General features: G+C 34.8%; 1 protein-coding gene across 1 annotated transcript; it reads right to left on the reverse strand.

Annotated features, from left to right (window-relative positions):
- Positions 1-10,055: 10,055 nt before the first annotated feature.
- On the reverse strand, positions 10,056-23,413 carry LOC129791372 (uncharacterized). Its single transcript, XM_055829525.1, has 2 exons — positions 22,650-23,413; positions 10,056-12,457 (listed from the first exon to the last, which is right to left on the reverse strand). Exon 2 carries the CDS (start codon positions 12,455-12,457, stop codon positions 11,693-11,695), a length of 765 nt encoding a protein of 254 aa, XP_055685500.1. The 5' UTR covers positions 22,650-23,413; the 3' UTR covers positions 10,056-11,692.
- Positions 23,414-27,589: the final 4,176 nt, after the last annotated feature.

Genomic DNA, 27,589 nt, shown 5'->3' on the forward strand with positions numbered 1-27,589 from the left:
GGTCCTGTGGGTGACCCCTTCTGTGCTATGTACATACATAGCACATGAGTGGCTGGTGTGAGAGTTAAATAAATTGCAGAGTAGTGAGGATTTAAATCCCCCCGCCGAAAGAACCAACACATGGAGCCAACTACGGGGAGATCCTTCTGTCTGTCGCCCCAGACTCCATGGCTCTGCCATCCGGAAATGAGGTAGTACCCTGCCATGGGAGCAGCGCAGCCATCTTGGCGAGAGGGAGAGAATCATCTTTCGGCACTCACCACTGATCCTATTATCTGATTACGTAAGTATTACAGCATTTTCCTTCAATTTACACACTCACCGTCAGCTCTGCCGGGAAAACTTTTGCTCCCTTCTTCCCCAAAGATGCTCCTCTCATTGTCCCCCAAAAAGAGGCTAAATTATTGATCGTGCAGACTGCTGATAGAAGCACCATTTTGTCCCGGGCAACAGTTAGCCACCCCCAAAGTCATTTCGCGAGGGTTTTTTAATGTTAAAATATTTTGCTTTTATCCTATTCGCCCTTTTAAGAGTTCTGTAGGTTCTGTAAAAGAATAATTATTCTAATATTGAACAATTCAGAAAAAAATCTTGTTCTCGCTATTTTATAAAGAATTTTAAGTATTTGTAGACAAGATTTGAAGAAGGAAATAAACATTTCCGAAACGTCGCTGAATGCAAACAATTGCATTTTAATCATCCCCCGTTGACCGAATTCCGAACAATTTTCTTAATTTTAAGAATGTTTATTTTTCAAACAAACTAATAAAATTCTTTCCATTCTTTCATATAATTTCTATAGAAATTCTATTCTATTTACCATAAATTCTATCTGGAAAATGACGTGACTTGAATTAGGTATTATACCGAGATAAACTGCTAGTTAATTGAAGCTCAATCTTGTTTTAATTATGGACTAATTAAATATAACAAAATCAAACCATTTACAACAAACATCAGCTTTTAGGATCTCTTTTTAAATCTAATTCTAGTATTGAAAAATTTAATTTAATATTTAATTCTTAGTTAATCAAGAGTCTCATGAGAACAATTTCACACTGATATGATTCAATCAGAAGCAATTTTCCTTCACGTTTCAAACTCTCTCTATATTAAATTAACTTCAATAAATACTCCATTTATTAGTCTAAGAATTTCAATGAATTCTGCAGCATTTCTCAGTGCTCGTAATTGATAGATGAATTCTCGCTCCTGGAGAGCTTAACAGCATGTCCTTGGTAACGCCATTGCCAGCATACAAAATGCCATAAAGTGAACTTCATTATTTCCATTTCACTTCATGCAGAGAATTGGCTGAAGAATTTTCTTGTCATGGCAACGAGACTATATAGCAGAGTGGGTGAAGCTCCAATGGGACCACACCAAAAGTTCCTCTCTCTGTATCCATTTTTCGTGTATGTATGTCGGAACTTTTGGGGTCGTCATTTCAGAGTGAAAAAGCTCCACACGTCTTCCGGGGGCATTTGTGGTGGAGTTTGCGGTTGGAATTTGTAATTTTCCATTAGACTGCCGGCAAAGTGTATTTAATGCCGCTGTTTGTCCTCATTACTGTGCCAATGTGAAGAAGAGCTTATATGTGGGAAAAGCTCTCCGGGGATTTTCACTTAACAAACTTAGCGAAGGAAAATTCATTAAATTCCGCCAACAAAATACTAAAAGCGCAACAACTTTTTTTTTTAATTTTATTCTGCAGGGAGGGAAAAAACTAAAAAAAAAACTCCATGGTCAGGAAATGAGATTTAAGTGGGAAATGTTTGCTGTGGGGGTGAGGAAATTAATACAGAAGAGGGTGTGTGTGTGTGATAAAAAGAGAGAAAATTCTTCCCATCCATTTCATCACCATAGAGACTCATTTGGTGCGATGAATTTCAATAATAAATCCATTGTGAGTTCACTCAATCGCAAATTTCTCGCTCTCTTGGGAGGAAGGAAATCTACCTTTAGCCCAGGCACCCTCCCCTTGAGACTATTCGCTTTTTTCCCAGCCACGCTGTTTACTGACAAACATCAATTGGCAATACAATATACGATGAGAGCGTTGGACGAGATTTCTCGAGGGTTTGGGGGTGGCCCGTGTTTGATCCCAAAGTGGCAATATTAGTCAAATACTTTCCACACCACCCGGGAGGGGGGGGGGGGAGAAATGGGGCAAAATCTTCAGCATCTTTCACCCTCTCAAATGTCGTATAAAATTTAAATTCTCCTCTTTTCACAACCCCGTATAAACCACGCGCCAAATACAAAAAAAATTTCCTCCTACAATCCACCCACGATTGAGAATAACTCATGCGTCATTTATTTTGTGACTTCATTTCATGGATATAACTTTGGGGATATTATCTGTTCCGCATGGCTGCTTACTTCGGGGTGTGGGTGGATGGCTTTTTGCAAGAGTGTCACAAGTTAATTTAAACCCCCGCACTACACCCACTCTTCGGGACCACTCTTGTGGTGCCTTCTCGTCCCATTTAATGGCCATCTACAGAGGCATTTTCCCAGCAGCACAGTGAAGAAGGGGAAACAAAGAGAAGATTTAAAGTCTGTCACCCACTTTGCAGTGGAAATGCATCCCTTTCCGCAATGCAGATCGGAATATTTGATTTAATAATTATTATTAATATTTGATTTAATTTAATTTGATTTAGGTAGAGATGTATTAGATACATTTCCGTCTATTTGGGATGAATAGGAATAAAAAGAATGAAAATTAAAACTAAATCGATTGATTCTAGATAAGTTTTCTTAAAAATTTAAATTAAAAAAGCTTCAGAAAAGCTTTTCTGGTCTGTCTTGAATTATAAAAAAAATTAAGGGGTCTTATTACCCACCAGACGATTCTATTTACCCCCGTTTAGACTATAAAAAAGACCTTAAAGAAAAGAAAAAAAAAACAGTTTAGGAAAATTTTCTTTCTTTTCCGCACGTTTTTTGCCCTAAAACTGCTTTAGAATATTTTTCCTCTAATTCAATGGAAAATGGTATTTTTCAAACATTTTTTGAAGCTTTTGTAATATGCTAGACTCTCATAAATTCTCTATAAAATTTATATTTAGAATTCAATCAGATTTTCTCCATATAGTAATTTTCTATTAATGGTCAAAATAAATTCACGGGAATTTTCTTTCTAAAATGTTATTTTGATGAAATTAAAAAAAATATATATGTTTATGGAAAAAAAATGCAGATTATGAGCTTTTATTGATAATTCTTTTCTTCAAAATTATAAAATTTTTGAAGGAAAATTTAAAGGAAAAGCCATTGAAATGATTTTAAATTTTTGAAAAAATAAATATATTATTCGTTAAAAATAAAAATAAGAAAAGTGAAAGAAAAGAAATAGAATTTTCATCAAATATAAAATTTTCCTTTGTTGATGTTTTTCCGTTACGTCACTAGAAAAAAATATTACTGCTTGAAAGAAACAATTTCTAAATTTAATTTTGATCTTTATTAAGACATTTCTTGGAATTCTAATTCTATTTATGATAGAAAATAAATTTGATTTTAACATTTATATGCAAATTATTTTGTCTTTGACTTTTCTTTGAGATTTTCTTTCACTTTTCATTTATTTATTTTAAATTAATATTATATTATTGGTTGGTAAAAAAAAACAAACTAAAAAGCCTAGCTTTTCCTATAATATTTCGTCTTAAAAATTGACTAATTTTGAACAAAAAGAATTATCTAATAAAAGCTCATAATCTGTGTTTTCTCCTCTATTTTATTTTTTTTCCAAAATAATATTGAAAAGAAAAACAAAAATGAGAAAAAAAATGAATTTTCCAAATTTTCCCGCTTTTTCCTACAAGTCGAATAATTTTAGCGATGCAGCAAAACATTTTTCCTTCGCTTTTCCCTACTTTTTCCTTTCATCGTTGTGTAACGATGAAACAGATTTGATCCTTAATAAGTGTTGACATTGAGTTCTCGGATGTCACGCTGGCTAAATCCATGCGGTGTCATCACCCAGATCGCCCTCTTGCCCTCAATCTTCACCCACTCGTGACTTCAAGGAAAATTCACCACGATTAATAAAAGATTCCCTCACTGTGGACACAGCTTATCTTCTTTTTTTTGGAAGTATTTTCTCACTCTTAAGGGAAAGAAAATAAATCTGAGTAATGTTGATTGATCGAAAGGTCATCCACAGAGGTCAACCATTGAAAAAAAAATTGAGCTGTGGTGTGAAAATTTGTGGGTAAAATGGTAGAAATGAAATTTTTGTGGGAAAATATTTTTGCAGAGAATTTCTACAATTGAATTTCCCGAGCCACACGGGGTTTTCCGCCGTCAGCTCAATCGATTTTGGCACACAGTCGCAACATGAGTGGGTGGCGGGAGTTCATTCGTGTTGAAATGTATCAGTGTGCTGCGTGAAGGCGGTCTCCAGGCGTTTATGAAGTCAGCCAACGCCTCCAAATTGTATTCCACGGCGTGGAAATTGATTAATTTACCTGGCTAATTGTGCTATTATGGCAATTTATGCTCTTCTGCGACGCAATTTGTAGCAGATATGGCAATATTTATGACCACAATTTTGCATAAATGATGGAAAATTGAGTTGTTTGCAGAGTTTATTTGTTTTATTCTGCATTTCACGATGGTAGGTTGAAGGTCAATGATGGAAATTAAAATCAATTTGAGAGGTATTTAATTAAATTTCGCGTTGCGTTGGTTGATGTAATTTTCAGTTGAATTTTTAAATATTCCGCGCGAAGTTCTAGTAGTTTATGAATGTTTGTGTCTCAGAGTTTGTTCAGTTGTTTGCTCAGAGGTGGCAGCGAGTGTTGCACAAGCGCACGCATTTCGGGAAGAGTTTGAATCATCAACGGATTTCTCTCAGGGCGCGAGCAAAATTCTTCTTCTTCGTGATCATGGGCGGTAGTTCGAGTAAGCAAAAAAAGAAGGAGCTTCGGCAGATGAAGGCAGAGAGATCGAGACGAAGACAATTGGAAAAATTAATTGCAATGAAGAACAAAGAAGGATGTAAACCACCATCAGAAGACGAAGAGGAGAACATTGATTCACCAGCTTCTGAGGAAAAGGACTTTTCTTCCCAATCAACCATGAGTTCTGACGTAGATTCAACGGATTCTGGTAGTAATTTGGATTTCTCATTTTCCTCCTCGGATGCAGCGGAGTTATCAACAAGAAAAAAGAAGAACAAACTCATTTCAACTTTGGAATACATTGCTCTGCCCAATGAATTAATGGGACCATCCCCTGCAGACTTAATTCTGGCATTATTGGAAAAATTCCTGTAAAATAAATTAAAATGTTCAATCAAAAGCACAAAAATTAATAAATAAATTTGAATTATTCTTCTCTTAATTCTTTCATTAATTCTTTTGCAAAATAATAATTCAAATTTCATGGCAAACATCCAGAAAAAGAACTCTCTCAAGACAATTCATCAAGAAAAACTTCTTGCATTATCATTTTTTCCCACAAAAACAGCAAAAACAAAATACGAGGCGTTGATTTGGGTATAATAGAGAATTAATTGACCCTCATAATTCGCACTTAAGCCCATTAGTTTGTTCTTTATTCCACCATGAGCGTGAAAAATATCAAAACTTTCACCACATATAGCTTTCTTATTTGCTAGCTGATGGCACCAACATTCTCTCTGAATGTGCAAAAATTGAAAGATTTTTCTCCATAAGACACCGCAGGATTTTTTTTGCCCTTCGTTTATTTGTTTGTTTGTACACTCACAGCATATTCTAACTCCTTATGGAAATATTGCGTGACTATACGCAGACAAGGATCCCCCCAGACGCCGAAAGGACAAAGGAATGATGAAAGTCAGATTTGGCGCGTTGAAATTCGTGAGAAAGCGCTGAGCTATCAAAATGTGATTTTCTTGCTTAGAAATAGGGGAGAGGGGGGGGTGGTGGTTTCAAATGGTTGAATTCAATTTAAGCGTGTGAGACACAAGACTCCCCCTCATTCCACCCCTTCTTGTGCTATGTATTGTACATAATTTCCTCCATAGAGACTGAGAGAGAGAGAGCGAAAGTCTTCCTCCTTCATTGGAACCTCCATACGCGACCAAGGTCACGAAAAAATGGCTCCAAGCTACTGCCAAGGATATATGTATTTTAAATATATACAAAATATTTTTATTTGTTTTCCTTCATATTGTATTTCGGCGAGGTAATCTCCTCGGATGTGGGTTAAAAAGGAAAAATAAACATTGATTGAATGTCCTGGGGTATAAACGGCAAAAATGGGTGCATGAGAGACAAAAAAATAGGCGCCATATGAAAGAAGATGCTCAAATATTTGACCCATAATGCATTAATCCGTTTCTTCTTCCTTCAGAAATGTATTGATTTTGCTTTTGATGGCTGACTGAAAAATTAATAAAATAAATTGTCTGTAAATGATGAGAGAGGAGTTAATTCTCAGGGAATTTTTAATCCTTATTTCGTGAGTTTTATCAAGAATTTGTTCTACAAATCAATGTGTAATTAATGATTAAGAAAATTACGCAAATTATTGATTAATTAACACGAAAACAACTTTAAATTCAGCAAAATTTAACAAATTCTTATCAAACAATGCTAAGCCAGTGATAGTCTTAGAAAGAACGTTAGGCATTAGAATAAATTCCAAATCCTAGGAATCAATTATTAAACGTTAGAAAACAAACGTTATACGTTTAAATTTGTCAACGTTAGAAAATAAACGTAAATAGGATAAATAGTTAGAATCGCATAAATTGTAAAAATATTCTAATTGAACTACAACGAATTTAACGGATTTAGAAAACGGAATTGAAACGAACTAATCAAAATCAATTAGATTAAGGGCTGTGAGGGCTGTTCAAAATGGGGTAAAAATTCCCTGTTTCCTCGCAAATGTACAAAGAACACATAAGAAGAAAAAAAGGAGACTATTCACCATTGCCCCAGTCAAAGGAGACTATTCATTCAATTTTATATCTATTCTTGATCGTTCTTGTTTAATTTATTTAAATTGACATAAACAGTCTATTAGCCAAAGTACGTTAAAGAGTCTTGTTTAGAGTGTGTTGAATCTGATTCTGTTGACTGCGACTCCTCCTCCATGGCGTCTATAAAACTGAAAGTGACACACACGAGTCAGATATGTAAATGCATCTCTTATCACGGTAGATAATCGTCTGTAGCGCGAGGTGATGCATTCAAGGCATCGTGTTAATTAATTCCGACAGCCATTTAAATGCATCCCCGTGATTTTGAAATATAGGCTGTCACATGTGATGTATTCATGATGTGTCCAGGCGCCAGTCACTAACACGAGACCAATTCTTCAGTGCCACACGGTGCTTATATATGAGATTACTTTTTTTTCTTCGCTCTGCCACAGCCATGTCACAACATAACATCACATTTGTGGCCATAACATCGTGCCGCCTTAGAGTGAGAGGAGCTACTTAGAAGGAGGACCCCAAAGAAGGAAAAATAGAAGATTTTTGCAACTTGATAAATGAGTATCGTGTCACGGTTTTGAATTTTAATTTCTCTCCGCATCGCCCTGTCGGACTCGCCAAACACTAATTCACCCAATGAGATAGGCATCTCTCTGCACAAAAATAAAGTTGCGCAGGTATATCGTGCGAAAATACGAAACGGACAAATCCAAATTTGACAATTGTCTGAAAATTAGTTCACGTTTATACATTTTTTTTACTTAAATTAATTTTATATTGACAGTGACAGCGGAAAGCGTTGGCTTTTCGCACCATATTCTCACTTTCTATGCCACTGTGTCTGGTATAGCCTAGGGTATGTGCTTTTCTGTCCAACTGCGTGAGAAGTATGAGGAATCTGCTACAGCACAAGCACAGGGAGGCTAGTAGAAACATTTTATTGGCTGTTGAGCGGAATTTTTATTTAAAAAGAAAACCAAAGACATTGGGGCTAAATTAGTTATTGAGAATGGGGCTAAATGAAACATTAAAATTAGAATAATTTGAATGGGAATTAGTAAAATTTTAATTGAGAATTGACTTATTTTTTAAAGAATTTTGAAATTAGACTGCAAAAAATTTCAAAAGTTTCTGAGCATAATATTTTTCTAATTTTACGTTTTTGTCCTTACAAAAACAAATAAAATAATAAATAGCGAAAATAATCCTCAAAGGGTTAAAAATTTTTTTAAAAAATTCTTTATTCTCAAAATTTTGTATTAAAAAATAGAGAAAATAAAATTGAAAATAAATGATTTTTTGAAAGTGAACCCTGTGGTAGTAATTTTTGTATTCAAACCAATAAAAGACGCCTCTCCGTTGATAGTTGAATATGGTCTGAATCAATGATATTTTGTCATCTTGCGCCTACCTTACCTTCAACCTAATTGGAAAATTAATGTAATTTTACAAATAGAGACATTTTATTTGCGAAAATATGCTTCTACTCTGTATTAATTTTCCATCAAAATCCGATCGATTTTTCGCGATCAAGAAGGGATTTTGCGATCGCTGAAAAATAAATGTAAATTGCTGTGGATTTTTATTTAAGCTGCGCGAATAGCTCTGAGAATGAATTTACGCGAGCGCGGGCTAATCTGGTAATTTAAATGCAAAGAACTCAAGCAAAAGGAGGTAGAATGAAAAAAAAAGCAAAACTTGCACAAACAATAGTAAAGAAGTGAACTAAATGTGTCCGATGATGACATTCTCATGCCATTTGGGTGATAAATTAATTGATGATGGCATCACTGGGTGAGCTGGTTGCGCGCGTGCTGCTTCAACAAACGTTGGTATACCACGACAAAGACTCCATTCCCTCGGGCTATTGGAGCTCTCCGTGGCCAAGCCGGTAATCTCACGGTGCGCGTCCACAGAGGAGGGGTCCCCCATTGCCAATGTGAATCATACACCAACTGCGGAGATAGCCACACATTTGCTCGGGCTTTTAAAATATAAACAACAACTGAATTACTCATTCACTCCGGCCAACGCGTAGCCAATTTCAACGATGGGCTCCTCTTCCGTTCCGCCATGCTATGTGGTGGCTATGTAGTGAGAGTGTTGGCAAAACAAACAGTCCTATTTGCTGACCATGCCGTGAGATGCAATTTATTTACCCATTGACAGTCCTCCTTCGGATTTTGTAACACTTTTCGCGCGCGCATAGAAGAAGCAAAAAAAAAGCTGGGAAAACGGATATCAAGTGCCACAGAATGGGAGCACGCGAAGCACTATATGAGAAATTCAATCCACCACCAAAAGAGATGTACGTTTGTTCGGGTAAATCACCTGAAAAATTTTTGTGTTTGTCAATATTATTGCATGAATTGGCATTAAGCAGAAAGTGGAAGTTCTCATGTTTCTCCATTTGATTGATTTGTGGTTTTACCATTCGTATTATATGTCATTAGCTGTACGAAAGAGAATATATGGTTTTTCTTTTAAATCTTTAAAGCTCTCCAAAAGCTCTAGAGATAGTGGTTTAATGTGAATAATATTCATTTATTAATACTTTTATAATTAATTTAATTTCTTTTATTTCTTTCCTCGTGATTGTGAAATGAATCTTCGTGAAAAACTAAGAAAATTCTGCAAGAAAAAATCACAATTTCTTAATATTTCCAATTTTCCTGAATTTATAATAAAAATTTAATTTCCTCCAGCAAGGAGAATTATCTCTCCATAAATCATTTTTAGAACATTGTCCTGATTAAAAAAAATTCTGTTTAAAAGTTTGCAAAAAATCTTTTTAGATGATTTTAAATAAGCATTATAATAACGACTTACCTTATTATCCTTAAACATCCTTTCTAAAACACTTTTTTAATAATTCTTTTTTAACATTAGCTAGTTTAGCTATTGAAAAATCATATTTCTTTATTAAAAATTCTTACAATCATTAATAACTTTTTGCCAATATGTTGAAGAATTAAATATAAAAAATAATTGGATTTAAAAATAATTCTTAATTCTTTTCAAAGTGAGAAGTTAAACGTCAGAATAAAGCAACTTGTGACTGAGCTTTCGGGAATCTCCCCGTAGAAATAAAAATGTCTTGTCAGCGTGATTATTTAAATGTTCTTTATTTTACCATTAAAATCAAATTGTTGGAAAAAAATACACAATATTCTCTTTAAATTGATTTTGACTCACTCATCTTCTAAAATGTACGAAATACAACACTGGCGGGCGGCGTTTTTTTTAAATACTCTCATCCACTTCTAGATGGACGAAACAAGAAGCAATACCACTTGAGATTTGCGATTACAGTCGCCAAAACAATATTTTCATTTCCCACAAACTTACATTATATACAAATTATATTCAATACTAGTGTAAATCCTACATAATCTTACGTGTTTTCTTACATGCCCATTTATTTATTAATATATTGACTTGTGTAATACTTGGAATACAACATTGAGGCTCTTCTCTTTATCTCAATATTTTGCTCTGCAATACTTTTGCTCCATTAGACATTGCTTATTTTTTTTATTGAGTTCTTTTTTCTAAATTTTAAAAATCTTCCTCTTTCGGTTAAATTTCTTATTTAACTTTCTTTAATTTTTTTTTGGGTTAGCACAGAGAGACGAAAAGTCCTTTATCAAAATACGCGGGGCATAACAATTTCCCCGCGGGGTACAATGTAAAAATTAAATTATGTACTTTGGTATTCTAATTATATACACATTGTTATATAAATAATTAAAACACAGTTTTTCACCGTTTTTTTTTTTGTTTGCAATTTAATTAAATTTTTGCCCTACCTACCTAAGAAATATCAAAAATGTCAAAATGTTTTTCATCTCAAATTTTCTTTTGTATGTAAAATATAAAGACTATCCTAAGATATATTTTATATATCACTCCTAACAATTTCTATATAGAAAAAAAAACAATCTTCATTTTTTTTGCAATAAATTACAAATTTTCTCATCTGTACAAAAATTCCCTCATTCTCATTTCAAGAAAACTCTTCCTTTCATTTTAGCACAAATTGGTTAATAAATATATGCGTGCTCATTGTAGACAGTAATACTTGTTTGCCTAATTTATTTTCTTAATTTAAATTTATTTTTTATTCCTTAATATAAATATCTTCGGTTTTGAGTTTATCCACCTCGAGAGACAAAAAAGCTCGTAGAAAGAGGCAAGAAAAGCTCCTCCAAAATTTGGAAAGTATTAAGCTCAGATTGAGATTAAATTCTAAGTATGTGTAAAGAAAAGAAATCAGAATTGTTTCATTTTCCCTTAAAAGTTTTCCATTGCAATTATTTAAAGAAAAGTTTAATTCTTATTAAAATTCTTCCAGACGCTACTTTTAGGTTTTGGATTTTTTTTCTGAATTAAATTGTTCTATTGGAATTTAAATAAAACATTCTTTGTTTTCTTATACCTAATGTTTAAATCTTAAAAACATTTAAACTTTTTTTTTTATTTTTCATTTGAAAAATAAAATTTTTCTCTCTTTGAAATAATTTAAAAATACTTTCAAAAACATTTTTTCTTTTCAAAAATTCTTCTTTAAAAGTTTTAAAGAATTTTCTTTATTCTAAGCTTGCATAGAAAATCTTGTTGCTCATTTCTTTTGTCAAAGAAAATAAGAAAACATTTACCTAAATTTGAAAGGTCATCACGTGGAAACTGGCTCGTGCGAGTCAAAAGAACGAATGGGCACCTGGTTGAGGAAGCTCATGTGGAAGCAAATTAATTCACTGGCTCAGCTATGCACTTGCACTGTTTAATCCTCTGGATGCGCTTTCTGCGCAACTGAGGGGTCATTGAGGGGCACCTTAGGGTCACAGTGATCCACGTGAACCTCTTGGGCTTGCAGAAGGCACACGACTTGAAGGCGGCACCCGTGAGGTCCTCATCCTCAAAGTCCTGCCCATTGCGCAGTTGTTGGCTCCTACCGCGATTCCGTCGTGGTCGTCGTGGGCTTTTGGGAATGTAAAAGCTGTTGCACTGCCCATAGCAGAAGCGATTGATTATGGTGCGACTGAGGCAGCCTTCTTCGCGAACACGCTGCACCAGGGGCTCAGTCTTGCACCAATCCTTCTTCAGATATTCCTTCCGTGTCACCACGAGGGCATTCTTGCTGGACTTGAGCAACTTATCCGCCCTGTAGGCTTGAAGATCTGCAAAAATATCCTGACTCCCATGACTACCAAATGGCGTAGCTGTGTCATTGTACTGCGCAAGGACTCCACTATTAGTCCTCCGTCTGCCGTAGTCAAACTCCCCCACTGTGTCCCCCTCGTCGTCATCCAGGTCATTCTGCAGGAGGAAGCGCTTCTCGTCACGTGAGGCATTTTGGCGCCTTTCGGCGAGAACTCTGTCAATATGGCGCGTATTTATGATGTCCAATATGGATTCTGAAGGTCCCAGCCGATGACTGCTGACCACGCTGCTGCCGCCGCTCGAAAGGTAATACATGAGCAATAGCAGAAAGCCCCCGCTCGCTGTATTCATCTGCGGAGAAAGACAAAAATGGGGAATTTTCCAGTCAGTCATCACCATTCAAACAGTTAGATATTCAAATTTATCTATTTGCTCTCTTCATTTTTCGATCCACCCTAATAAGGATGCCACGATGAAAATTGACACCGCACTTGCTATGTTGGAAAGTCATGATGATTTCAACAGATCATTAGATTGCTATTTATGTGATGGGTTGATGAGGAGGTCGGAAACCTCCATCTGCTTCAAGAGTTTATTAAGAAATGCTGGTAGATGTGAAGAAAAAAAAAGTCCAATATGATGAGGTCTTAAAGCTTCAGATTTATTGAAATGATTCATTGAATATTTCGTGTTACGAATTAAATGTGGATTAAATTGAGTTTTTCAGCATTTTAAGACAGTTAATCAACTTAGGATATTTTTTATGTATTCTAAAAGTCATAATTTCTATGTTCTAGTAACTAATAAACAAGAGACTTTGTCGAATTTGACGATTTAATCAATTCTAAGTTTCATTAAACAATTCAAAAGATTCTTGAATAATTTTTAAAATTCGTTAATCCATTATTTAGATTAAATAAGGAAAGGGAAACAAAAATCAATATAGATTCCCTTTGCATTAAAAAGATCCTAATTAAAAGAATTTAAAGAAAAATTGGAAAATTTAAAGAAAATATTTTCACAATCCTAAAAAAATTCTCTTGAGAACATTCCAATTCTAACGAATGTTTTATGATTCTTTTTGTTTTCCGCGAATCTTGAAGATTATTAAATAATTCCGGGAATGATTTCAAAAGAATTTTTATAATAATTATCTTAAAATTAATTTAAATAAACTCACAAAATCCTAAATAAATAATCAAAAATTCCTTAAGAAAAATAAATTCAGACTTTAGACCCTAAGACTTAAACATAATTTCGTAATTTCCGTTGATCCTTGCAATTGATTCGTGAATCTCTTAGCGAAACATTTATTAATTTTTTTTTTAAATAATAAGCATAAAGTTTATTTTTATACTTATGTTTTTTATTTTATTAAATAAACTTATACATTAGCAAACTTCACAAAGCACGAGTTTTCTTTTTGATTTTAAAACTTTTTAGAATCTTTTAAGAAGTTCTAGCCTACGTTCTCCGGGTGTTCGTCAATGTTATAATTCTTTCCTCGTCCCAAGAACTAAAACATAAACTCAAGAATAATTCTTTTTAAAAATGAATTACTAATCATAAACAAATCTGTAAAACTAACAAAATTAATTTCCAAACCTTTCGAAAATTTCATGAAAAACTTGAAACCTTCTGAATATTATGGCTCCATGCACTTCTCCGTATTAAATATATTTTTCCACACACCGGTTCACTGAATGGCTCTTTTGGAGGCACGTGAAGTGTTTTTATGAATGGGATTTGGAGAATGCAAAAATATGAAAGAGCACGATTGTAAAATCCGAGAGTGTACACCTTCAGTGCGACCGGATGTGTGAGAAAAAGAGTGAAGGAGGTCTAATAGGTGAGAGACCGACGAGCGAAGGACTCGTAGGCGCATACCCACGTGTTTCCCGCCATCTCTCAGCGACACTACTGTTTTTCTCCACCATCCAAAACCCATCGCGCGTCTTAATCTTTCCGCGATAAATTGCTCTTTTGGTGCTGGATGGGAAGCAAATACAAAAATTTATCTTTTGAGGAACATTTGTAGGAAATAAATTGCCATCCCGCGTCTTTCGTGCTCCTAATCTGCTGCTGGTGGTACACAGCAGTATCTTTGCTCTGTGCTGTGTATCTCTTGGATACACCACCTCTGCATTGTCTCTCGAAAATTAAGAGACACCAAAAAATCATCGCCTTATGCGTGTGGTGCTAATTACTGCGCTTTAGCCAAAATTAAAAAAAAATCTCATAATATATCTTTTTTTTATTATTTTCTTAAATACTTTTTAATTCAAATTTATGGTTAAAGCATTGCTGTTGATGATATTTAAGAGGGGAAGAGAGAGAGAGACCTGTATTTGATCAAATCGGTGGTTGATGGTTTTTTTTCTTCTTCTGGGGAACAACAGCATCTTCAGAAGTTCCTCCCGCGTGGAGGTGAAAAGAAAAAAAAAACACTAAAAGAAAGATCTCGGGCAGAGTCAACAAAAGTCTTGGATATGTGTGGTACTGCCACTCGACCACTTGGTCTTTTTCTTGTCTTATTTGCCCATTGAGATTGTATTTGTAGATCATTTGTTGTGTTAGACGACTTCGGGTGTGTGTATATAGGAGACGGAGGAGACGTATTAAATAGAGAGATGACGCAGGCCAAAGGTGGGCCCGGTGGGCGCCTGTCTGCTTGGCTTCTTCAAAAAGCATGTAATACAATATTGAGTGAATCTCATTGAAAACATTAGCCGGCAGCAACAGCGACAGACTCTCTCGATCGTCCAGACCCCGCCGTCTCCATGGCGTATCATTCGTGAAGGAGATGCGCCTCCAACTGCCCTCATCGTGTACTGATTCCCATATTGATTGCATTCACAATGAAAATGGGATTTCACATTTTGTCCATCTCCTGACACACATTAATTTTGTGCTACAAACGAGAAGATTTGGTGAGTGAAAGAGATGAGTTCCTCCACTATCAAAAATATTGTCGGAAGGTACCTTTAACTAATATACATACAAGGTGGGTTGTGCAAGAAGTTTCCATTTATTTTCTTTTAATTTTTTAATATATAAAATAAAAATGTTGATGACGGGAACGATACTGTAAAAAAATTATTTTTCTACAATTTGAGTATTTTAAAATATTTGGATTTTTGTAAAAAGAAAAAATTGTAAAACAAAGCTTTTAATTTTCTTATATTCATATGCTATGAAATTAAAAATTTTTTCTAGAGATTTTTGAAGAAAGAGTTCTGACAGAGTTCTAGAACAGAAAATCTTTTGTTTTTTTTCCTTATTTTCGAAACAGTAAAATGATCTTAAATATTGTTTAATGAATAGTTTTAATGTCAAGCTTTAACCTGAACTTTATAATCGAAGATAAACGTTTTTCGAATTTTTCTTCGAAAATTTAAATTAATTGATAATCTCTACACAAATTGAGGCTAAACAGAATTTATTTTGTAACGATCCCATATAAAAATTTTAAAATTTCTTAAATATTTTCTTCAAAAATCATTCCACCAATCAATTAAATTTATTCTATAAATTCACTAAAATTCTATGACATACAAAAATAGAAATAAACCTCTTTTAAACAAAATTTCTAGCCAATTGCTTAAAAAAATATTATATAATTTTTTTTATGATTTCATGTTACAGAATTTTTACAAAACTTTTGTAAAAATTTGTAAAATTTTGTAAAAGGACATCCCTTTGAAATTAAATTTTAATTTATTTTTAAAAGTCTTTAATATTTTTTTTTAATTCAAAATTCTAATAAATATTCTTTGCTAGAGACACCTGAACCAGGTTATTTTCTACAAAGAATTAATAGGTATAGTAAAAAGAATCCAATTTAACATAAGATTCTCAAAATTCCTGAAATTCCTTGAAGTTACTATCATTGAGAGAATTTCCTTAGCATTGCGTTATTTGCCATCACTTTGCATGTCAGCTTATGGCAAAGAAAATGTGCCATCAACCTCTTCAATCATTCATTCAAACAAACATAGCATTCCAAACACTTTCACCCGCAAGGCTGCTGTTAGTTGCATAATGTTGGACCCTCCTTCGCGCCAAGACAGCCCCACAATGGCAACAGACAATCTCATGTGTACAAGACAGTGGAATATCGATGGCGACGCTAATTAATTCCCCGTCTGGGGCTGCTCAATAGACTGGAATCATGTACACCAGAGCTGGAAGTCCAAGCCCCGAATGGTTCGATGTTAATTGCAACATTGTTGAAGGAGTTCATCTCTGGCGATTGCCTGACACAAGTCAGGCGCATTTCGCAAGCACCCCGATATATTTACTCAAAACCAATTTATTGTTGGGTGATTTAATAAAATCCGACAGGTGGGACAGGCAATGCCGGGGCAAAAATGACTTATGGTGATAATGGGAAACCTCAAGAATTCGCTCAGCACATATTTCTCTCTCATATGTGGCATGTGTGTGGTATGAGAGAACACAAACCAATTTGTAATCTCTCCAAGAAAAATTTGTAACAAAATGCAAAGAAGATTTAGAATTTCATTTACTGAGAAACATTTTTTTCCTTTAATTCCACCCACAGTGGAATTACGGTGTGATTGTTATGTGGTGGCCAAAGTAAATTATTTATTGCGATAATCCCCCAGCCAAGGTGACGAACACGTCTCACCAAAACCATACCTTAAGCACCTCTATAATCTTCGGAAATGCTATGCCATTTGGGAATTCTTCATGTCTCCTCCGTCTCTTACCCTCGCGCATTCCCCAAGAGCAGAAAAAAAGGAAGAGTTTCCAGAGTTTTACAGGAGAACAAAAAAAGAGCAGAAGAGGGAAAAAATAAAGTAAAAGATTGCACAATGAAGACTGGAGCCTATGAGCATAAATAAGAAGGCTAAAAGGTGCCAGACAAGGCGTCAGGAGTCTTCGTGGAATTGTGATTCTCATGCTGGCCTCAAAAGACTTCAATGCCAAGGAAATATTCTTTATGAGCAATGAAGGGGTTGTTTTTTTTTATAATGCTTAAACACTTATAGAAGAAGGGAAGTTTTAGGAAAGTATTAGAGTTAATAGGATGAACTTCACTACTTAGTTAGGATTAAGTTTCTTAAACCAGGTTTAAGTTGTCTTAAACGAAATGTAGGTTTTTCAAGCTTGGCTAAATTATTTTAAGTTATACCTAATTTTTTAAAGCCAAATCTAAATTATTTTAGCTAGTCCTAAGTTTTTTTTTAAACTATGATTAATTTTTTTTTAACTTGCTTTTAAGTTTTTAAGCTAGGCCTAAATTGTTCAGGCTCTAGGCTTAAGTTTTTTTTTACATAAAAAGTTAGGCATGGTTAATCAAATGGAGTAAGCAGGACTTAGCAGTGAATCTCACTCATTAGTTCTGATCCTAAAGTCAATATTAGAATTTTATTTCTTGAAATTCTATTCAAAATGTAATTAATACTTAATGGTTTTAACCGATTAATGGTTTCTTATTCCGTTCAAATTTCAATAAATTAGTTTCCAGATCAATCAATACCAATAGCTGGGACTTTTTTCGCTGTTTAGAATTCATGAAAAACCATTGTAGATGGCAAGGCGACATCACAACAAAGGTGAGAGTAAATTTGTGGCATTCAGAGGAAGACCAATTTCAGGAAATGAATGAAAAACCATACATAAGATTTATTACCGTTGATGTTGGCTACCGGAGCCATGTGTTGCCACTTGGTCGCCAATTTCAAAAGGAACTACACGCCGAGGAAGTGCGAGAAAAAGTTCCAGAATTTGCCATCATTTTAATGGAGATAGCTTCTTGGAAAGGATTATAGACCCAAAATGCCATCCCCATCGACTTCTTCTTTAACCACGGCGACAGGATTTTGTATAGATTTATCACACATTTTCTCATGCATTTTTAGTCATTCAGAAAATTCACCAAAGAATGGGACTTTGGAAGAAGAATTTTGTGTGATTTAGTAATTTGCATTTTTATGTGTAAATTGAGGTTTAATTGAGAAGAATTACTCGTAAGCACGGTAATCAATTAAAATTCAATAAATAGTGGACTTATCGCGGTTTTAGCCACAAGGATTGACATTTATGTTGAATGCATCAATAAAAATCTTCAATGAGACATCTCGAGAAGAATAAAAACGAGTTATTTAAATTGATTTCGTGCAGAACTGATAAACCCCCATTGTGAGATTGTTTATTCAGGAATTAAGCGGATTTTTCTTTATGTTGTATGTATAAAGAAAATATTGTCTAAAGAACTTCCATTAAAATGTAAAGACTTTTCATTTAAGGAATTATGGATTAAAGTTGAAAACTGCATTGAGAAAAATGAAGAATTTCTGGCACAAGAAGTTTGTTTTGAAGAAAAATAAGAATATTTTGGTGAAGAGTTGCTTTGTCAGCTGATTTTTGCATTTTTAAGTGAAATCACAAATATTTCTTTGAAGGTTTTAAACATGAAGGACCTTCAGAAGTTGCTGGATTAAAGGAAATAATTTTTATAGGTGAAGTAATTTTAATGGAAATAGTAAAGAATCTAAAATCTGCAAAAAAGTATTAGAGTTTTTCTAAAAATAAAAAAAAATCTTTCAACAATCAGCAAATTCTCTCACAAAACATCCATATTGGGTGACTCTCTCTCTTATTTAATTTCCTGCCACCCAATAGTGCCCGGAAGTAAGAGATTTCTCTTAATAAGGAAGCACCCAACTTCACCTCATTCTTTCCATCGTTGTCGCCCATTCGTGATTTATTTTAAATGATTATGTCTAAATGTATTCTCTCATGTTGTTTCTATTAAATCAATTTCAACCCCATTTCGCTGTCGCATCCGCCAAGAAAAGAATTCCATCTCCCTCCCCAAATTGAATGAAGATCTTGCAATTTAGCTCAATCACAGCAAATTGCAGCTTGTGGTGATCAAGTGATTGAACGACCATTGACTGCCTGGTGGAAGAGCTTCTTTCCCCTGAGCGAGTGTGGGTGGGATTTCTTGCAGAACTTCGTCAAAAAAAGAAAAACATTCATCAAAGTCTCCTCGCGTGCTCATGGGACCATTAAGCCATCGAGAGAGGTATTCGCGTGAAATATTTCAATCAGCATCAAATACAAGTGCTATTGACTGTCACCAGTGATTAGAGGCAATGCAATTGAGCCGATTTATATGCCCGTCTTCCATTGTTGCAATACCATGCAGCGTACGACAAATTGCGAGAGTGTTGTTAATAGGATAGTCGACTATGTGGAATATGAGAAATACATAAATATGTACGTACATAGCATGGGGCCGATCAATGGATCTCGGAAAGCAAATCAACGGAATCTCGCAAGGTGCGCACCCAGCAATTTAACTCCTCAAACAATTCTCGAAATAGTTCGTTCTTATTGAAAAATCACAGCTATTGCTATTAAATTCTGCGTTGTAAATTAAAATTGTAGTAAAAGTTTGAAGAGAAAAAAAAAGCATAAATTTTTCTAATTAAATTGTTTCGAATTTTCCGTCATTTTCCTTCTATGAGAATCAAGACAATCTTACAGGAAAAATTACGATAAATAGCATAGAATAAGAATCACAAGCACCGTAAACTTTCTATATCATATCAATTGCAAATTTTCCCTTTTGCCGCAACACTTCTGGCAGAAATATGTTTGACTTTGTGTGGTGGCACGGAATGGGCACAGCCCCAATATGCGTGCCACATAAATGACGAGACGCGATTCCAAGGATTCGTGCGGATGCAGAAAATCAGTGAATGCAATTTAGATAACAATACATGGGCAAATGTGAATGTGCATTTTGTCTCCATCTTTAATTATATGCTATTTGATAGAGGAATTAACGCTCCACGCCAATTCCAGAACTATTTGTCCTCCCAGACGATTTCCTCAATATCTACAATTTGCCAATTAATTTATGCAAGATATCTCAATCATGCCTCAAATAAGCATCGAGAGGTGCAGGAGGGATTGGATTTATCGCCAGCTTAGCACGCGGGCTAAGAGAGGAGAGCCTATACGGCTAAAAATAGTTAATGACGATCGATATGGAATATTCCAAATGGATGATATTTCAACTGATTATGGTGGTAATTTATAGGACTAATCTCGCAAGGAGGGGAATAGAGCTGATGAAGTTACCCATTTTGCAAATCTCACCATAAAATACACACCATGAATATTCTAAATTATGACAAATTAACACGCCTCTTTGTACATAGTTGGAGACACTTTGTCTATGTATTTACTCGCGTGGAAATAAAATATTTTGAAAATTCCATAAGGGTGCAAAGTTCCATTAATTGCAGAAGGAATTAATTGGAATTAATGGATTTTTATTGGAAGAGCTTCTTCTTACATTTTATGCGTGATCAAACTTAGAGCTTTTGTTGAATTTTCTAAAGGAACCTTGAAGAGCTTTTTTTGCCGAAACTTCTCAAATTTTTAGTAGAATTTCCCGAGAATGATTCAATGCTAAAAATTTCAATTCAATGAGTGTAAATTTTATTCAAATGCTCTGCTAACAATCAATTCCAATAAATACCATATTTACTCACCAATTCACGCAACATTTGCGATGCTATCAATTATTGCCGAAAGTCTAACTTTTAGCTCATAGAATGTCTCAAACTTCCCTCTCAGTGGGCCACTAAATTCTAAAGTTTTCTATATCTTAGCTAAAATTTTATGTCTCCCAATTGAGTTTGTTTTTCTGCAAGGACAATCTCCACATTTATTGATATCTGTACGGATGGGGGCATTTGCATAGAAATAATATTTTAGAGTGTGTGTTTCGGGGCAATTTTGGGGGTGAGTTTTGCTCGAAAAAGAGATCACTTTATGGATTGGCGCGCGAAGACATTTCGAAGGATATGCGACCATAACTATAAAAATTTTGTAGTTATTCTCCTTCATGCCATTAACCAATCTTTTTTTTATTCTTCACTGTGCTCTCTGACCATTTCACAGAGCAATTTATTGGTTCATGGAGGCGCCTTCAGGAGCCAAATCGAATGACCCTTTCTGGTTGATTTTGCAGATTGATATACTCGGTGGGGGTGGACGGACATCTCCGCCGCATGTTATACATCGCACAGTCGCCTTTCATGTGATTTACAAGTGACGATAATGGTCTGAAGGTCGAATCCTTTTTCCCATGCGAGAAGGGATGAAAATTGAACCAAGGGTGGGAGGGTAAGTTTTATAATTTTTTTTGGGGGAGGGTGTATTTCCTAGACAATGGAGTGGAATTCCCTCAAAAATTTTCATCTTGTTGTTGTTTGGGCGATTCTTTTGCTGTTTATTTACATTTTATTTGAGAGAATTGCCATTCGGTTGAAGAAATATATAGTTTAGAAATTCACCAGAACATTCTGATTAATGTGAAGAGAAAATTTATGTGTTTTGTCGACCCAGAGACGACAATATTCACCCGAAATTCTTTTCTACATGCACGGTTTGATACCACCAACAACAACAATTTGCCATGAATAGAAAATTCTTCTTCTTTTGAATGACTCCCAAGAAAGGGAAGAATAATAAAAATTTCAAGAGATTTCTTTAAAGAAATAATTTTGTTTTAATTATTTTAAAGAATTAGTTGGTGTTCCACTTCGTGGCCAACACCAAGTATTTTTAAGATCTTTTCTAAATAATATTTTTTTATTTATGGATCAAAATATTCGGATAAAATTATTTATTAAGGAATCGATTGCTCGTTTTAAGGTCATTTTATTATTAAACCTAGAATTTCTCAAAGTATATAGAAAACATTAAAGTCGCTCGTGTTCCTAAACAGATAAAAACTAATTTAGTTTTTTTTAAATTAATTAATCGCTTAAAATGTATCTAAGGTAAACTATTAGGTATTAGGTAAACTAATTAACTTCTTAAGTTTTAATTTAATCTTCTAAAATTCTTATTGATTCTAAAAGTCAAATTTGATTCAATTAACCGGTCAAATATTCGAGAAATCATTAAATAGATCTTCGGAATTATTCATATTAATTTTTAAGCAGAGGTTTTTCATTTAATTTTTTAAATTACTTCTCTCTATGCTTTTTCAGAATTTAATTCACTGCAGCAAAAATTATAACTTTTGGGCCTTATTCAGCGACCAAGAAACCCTTGATATTCGCTTGAAATCTTGAATTTTAAGTACAAAATTCCAAGATTTCAAGAGTTTCTTGGTCGCTGAATAAGGCCTCTTATTTCATAAATCCTTATAAATTGAAATCATCACAAATTCATCAGTCACATAATATATAAAAAAAAAATGATTTTATTCCCAAAGCAAACAACAAAATATCTCGGTTCCGGGGAATTGGCTAAAAATTACATTTTTGGGCAATTTCTAGATGAAGAAAAAAATAAAATAAAAATAAATGGATCGAATGTCGTAATTCTCGTGGACAGGTCCACGTTGAAAAGAAGAAGTTAGCTTGAAAAAAAAAGAGTTGTGTGTGGAAAATTGACAAACAAGTCAAATGGTGTGGAGAAAGAAGGCAAAAGAAGTCCACACACCACGCTTCTGTATGGAGATTTTACAAAAGATGCTACCCACCTTATTCGTCTTGCAATTTTATTGTCCGCTCGAACTCCTATGGCACGGGTATTGCCTGTTCGTTCTTATTTGAATCAAAAAGTAGTTTTTGAGCCACTCTCTACGGCTCTATTCAGCTCTCCCAACAACAATTATTGTACCACACACTTTGCGAAATATTAGCGCGCGTACACCTTAATTTGTCACCGTTTTTTTTTCCTTCTTCGCTCTCTCACCGCTTTGGTTTTTTTTTCTTCTCTTTTTTTTTAACTTGGGTTTGGTATTTTTTGTATGATGTTTTACACAATGACGTCACTGGGGGAAAAGCACTTTTCACTCCTGTCGCCAAATGAGCACTCGCGACATGAGGGCATCTTCTTTTTCTCAAATCTCAATGCAAGATGAAAGAAATCCTTCGGAGAGTCCCAACTGATTGCACTCCTGCACAAAAATTAAGAAAAAAAATCTCTTGCAGGGCGTGAAAGAAGTTTTTTCTTTATTCTACTGTAGTTAAGCAACAAGAGAAGAACACTTAAGACACACACACTGCTGGAAATATTTCTTTTTCCTTGAGACACAATTTTTTTTTGCCAGGATGTGTGATCCCTTCGACTGAAAGTTCCTCGCGCGGAAAAATTGAATTGAATTGAATGTTTAAATCACGTAAAAGCTCCCGCACTGAAAGCTAACTCTGGGCCGCCGAGGAGATTCGCGCTGGCTGATGTTCACCGTTCAAATGGTGGCAGACAAATGTTCTGATTGCTGTGTGAAAAGTTTCTTGGTCTGAATCTCTAGTCTGTGACTTGAACATTTATTGGTTTCGTCGGCGGCGGCTCAAACGGCGCGGTCGTTTCGTGTGCTCTTTGGGTTGCCTCTCGCACACGGAGAGTCTCTTTCCATACAATATCTTTTTTACTACAACTCTCTATGTATATACAGATATTATATTCCCCCAAAACAACATAAGACATAATCTCCCAAAGTCCTTCGACGGAGTTTCTCTCGCTACACACTCTCTTTCTCTTCCATGTTTTATCTCCCTCTCTCTCTCTCTCCGTTTCACCATTATCTTCCTCAATATACAAATACATAGTTTGATCCTAAACATGAAATTCCCATATATCAATTCCACGTTTTTGGTACATGAAGCATCCTCCCACCCACACCACACTAAGGAAGACGACTATGCAGATAAATTATAATTCATCCAAAGATTTCCTTCCTTCCGGGGGCTCCTCTCTGAAGTCTCTGATAATGAGGCGCTTGTCTCGCTGCACAAATACAAAAAAAAACTCCTCCAAAGAACCATAAATTATCCTCGTTGATACTTGGAGGCAAAAATGGCTCAACTCTGATGCTAAATGAACGATAATAGTAATAGATTTGGGACTATTGCCAATTTCACATCGAACCTCGCACGTCTTATTGAATGCTATTGTCTCTCTCTCTGCACAGAAATGCTGCGGGTGGAATTGCCAGAAAATCATAATTCGCCTTAAAATAATCTCAATTGCACAAGAGGAGGGGTGGGGAAGAGTTTTAATTGACGGACAAGCATGAAGAGTCATGGAAATGAGGTTGAATTTAATAGAGAAATGGCCCAAAAGTGTATACTTTGGATTTCATCCAGAAGCAATAAATGAGACAAATTCATTTTTGCGAAAAAGGCATTTTTGCAAAAATTTTGTGAGAAGATTGAAAGTCTTTTATTAATTTTATTAATGGATGATAATTAAAAGGAATCAATAAATTTTATCTGTGCATTAGGGAAGTTTTTCTTTGTGGACAAGAAGTGTTAATCTGCCGAATATTTTGACTGTTTTGGCGAATAATCTGAAGATTAGTGAATAATCATAATAATTTCCAAAGATCTGAATATCTTCATTTTTAGCTAAAATTTAGTACTTCTTCGGCTTAAATTAAATACTTTCTCGGTTTAAATTTATTGTTTTTCAAGTACCTTTCAGGATTGAATTTAGTACTTGTTTGCCTTAAATTTAGTACTTTTTCCAATAGAATTTAGAACTTTTTCAGTTAGAAATTACTATATTTTGGTTAAAATTTAGTACAGTTTTCGGCTTGAATTTAGTACTTATATTTATTATTAAATTTACTTCTTAAAAATGAATTTTCAAAAAATACTAAAATTTAGTCGAAGTACTAAATTCCATAGTTAAAAGTACTAAATTCTAGCTGAAATGGCACACTGAATACAACGGGGAAAGGAAATAATTTTAAGCCTATAAATTGCTAAATTTACAATTTCTTCTTCGACTAGAATTTAGTACTTCTTAGGCCTTTGCTCCTCAGTCTCGTCCAATTTAAGACTAAAAACAAAGAAATGCTCGTCTGCTGAATAATTTGATTTCTTTCGTGAATAATCCGAATATTTTCAATCAGTTAACACCCCTTGTTTGGGGATGAAAAATATGTGAGTGAACAAAGAGATGAGTGGAGTTTAATTGAAGCTTTTAATTCTAAAACTATATAGAATCAAGCGTGATTTAAGAAGTTCTCAAATCACTTTTAGAAAAAAAAAATCCTTGTCCTTTAGAATTTAATTCTTAATGGGAAGTCAAAAGAGTAATTTTGAAGTCATTGCCCTAAAATTTCCAATAAAATGAAAAGGAAACTTTTATGCAAAAAAGCTCCCATACGAATCATACATAATATTGAAAGTGAAATTCCATATATCATTTTGAACGATATATTATTTCACAACATCCTTATTTTTTCGCATCTCTCTCTCTCTTGGCAGCTCTTGTCGACAATTTATTTTGAGTCTTAAAGACTTAAGTCCATTAAGAATCTGACCCGGGTGTGTATGTTTGATTTTCCAACCGTGTACAAATATATCAATCATTGTGCATGCGAATGTTTAAATGGTTAGAATTTCTCTCCCACAATAACTCTGTGTGGCGGAATTAATTAATTTCCCATCAATATTGTGAGGTCTCTTCGTGACTTGATTTTCATATTTTGCTGTGTATATAGGAGCACTACGAGCATAAGCACATCTCAGTGTCGACGGATATAAAATCGGCGTCGCCGCGACGTGATGATGGAGACGCGCTTCTCCGTGTTTCGATCGACAAAATGTTAAGCATCATGTTCGCAAGCATTGGCCCTGATCTATCGACTCCAAATAGCCATTGAATGTGGGCTAAAATAAAACATACTCATCTCTGGTCCGGATCCTCACGATTATGATGGCGAAGTTGCATTTTATCAATAAAATACGCACTCTTTTTTATAGTTAAGATGGACCACCTACCCCCAACCATGTTTTATATTTAGATGAAATGAATTTTCTAAAATCGCCATCAAGTTGAAGAGATTTTTTTATATCTCTCCACTCACGCAGTCACTTCTTCAAGCGTGTTCTTGCTGTGCCACAAAATACGAAGAGAAAGAATTAAAAGGCGCCCAGAAAATTGGATAAGTTGCATGCAAAAAGGGCATGAGGCGAAACGCACAAACAAACCCTATATTAGTTGGTAAAGTGCTGGCGAGTGGCACTCTGTAAATATAGACGGAATCAATTGGTTAGAGATTATTATAATATTGTTGGTTTGAATTCTCACGAGGCGCCGGCGTTTGCGAGTCCAAAGCACAACACCATCAATGAATGATTTCTTCGTAAAATTAGCAATCAGTGGCGAATTTTTCTTCTTCTATTTTCCCATACCGACATTGTTGAAAGATTGTTGGTCTTGTCAAAACATTTGGTTTGATGTTGTGAGATAAATTGTGGTCGAGATCGTGGTATGGCTGGAGTTCTATAGCACTAATCTTCTCTTTAATTTTATACATAAATGAGCTTCAATTTGTCAATGTAGTGAACGTTTATTTGCTCAAGTTTAGAATAAGAATTTTTGGAATAAGAATTGTTGAATATTTTAATTAATTTGTTTGGGATTTCAAGAATTTTTAATCTTGATTGAATACATATTGTGCTTCAAGAATAAGAATTTCAAGATTGACTTCTTGATCATATTTTTCTTACGTTCTAAAGAGAAAAAGAATAATTTTACAGGATACAAACAATTTTGTGAGAAAATCTTTTGACCATAATTTTGTATTTTATCAGAAGAAAAATTTTATCAAAAAAATTGAAAGCTTTCCGAACCATATTATCCTTCAACAGGAAAACTTAATTAAATGCCAAAATAATTCACCCACAAATAGACCCCACATAATAAATCCTTTTTCCATCCTGGCTCTCATCCATCAGCATTTAACTTCGCATTTACTTCATCCAAATGGCAAGAAAAGTCTGCGCGAGACTTTTTGGGTTCTTTGGGATATGGAAAGTTTCACCCTGCCCCCCTTCGCATAAATCATAAAATTTCCAAGAGCAAGTTTTACGTTGAAACCTTGAGGAAGCTTCACTGACACATTGCTTTAAAAGAAAAATCTCTCAAATTCAGCCAATAGTTCCTAATCTTTTTTCCTGGATGGCGTGTTTTTCTTCTTGCCGCATAAAGTGCGATGAGTCAAAGTGTTTGCCAATAAAACTGTCAGCTGGAGCGCGCGCGGGAAGGAAGATGCCGAGAAAATGCTGTTTTTCATCTTCCATCCTCGTGGCCATGTTCCGCGCGCCACACAAGTATCCGCGAGGGGGTGGTATGGGTGAGAAAATATATTGGGTGCGGATTTGTGGGCGGGGGTGGGTGTGTGGATTTCGATAGAGTCGCACCATTTTCATCGAAGAGTGTCCGTGTCAGCCAAAAAGTTTTTCGATGACGCTGGGTCACACAGCATTGTCTCCTGCGAAATGTGTCTGCCATGGGTAGTTTTGTGGTGTCTGGCTCATAGATTTCTCTATATATTTTCAATGGAATATTGCCACGTTTCTCCCATAAAGTCCGTGATTTGAATTAATTTCCGGATAAATTCCTTGGAATTACTCCGAAGGCAAACTCCTTGTTCTACCCAATTGACTCGCATTGAATTTCTCT

The sequence above is a fragment of the Lutzomyia longipalpis genome, chromosome 2 (genome assembly GCF_024334085.1).
Source record: "Lutzomyia longipalpis isolate SR_M1_2022 chromosome 2, ASM2433408v1".
NCBI lineage: Eukaryota > Metazoa > Arthropoda > Insecta > Diptera > Psychodidae > Lutzomyia > Lutzomyia longipalpis.

What these genes read in the sequence shown, in the direction of transcription:
- LOC129791372 (XM_055829525.1), bottom strand. Translation starts at nt 12,457, where the DNA reads ATGAATACAGCGAGCGGGGGCTTTCTGCTATTGCTCATGTATTACCTT.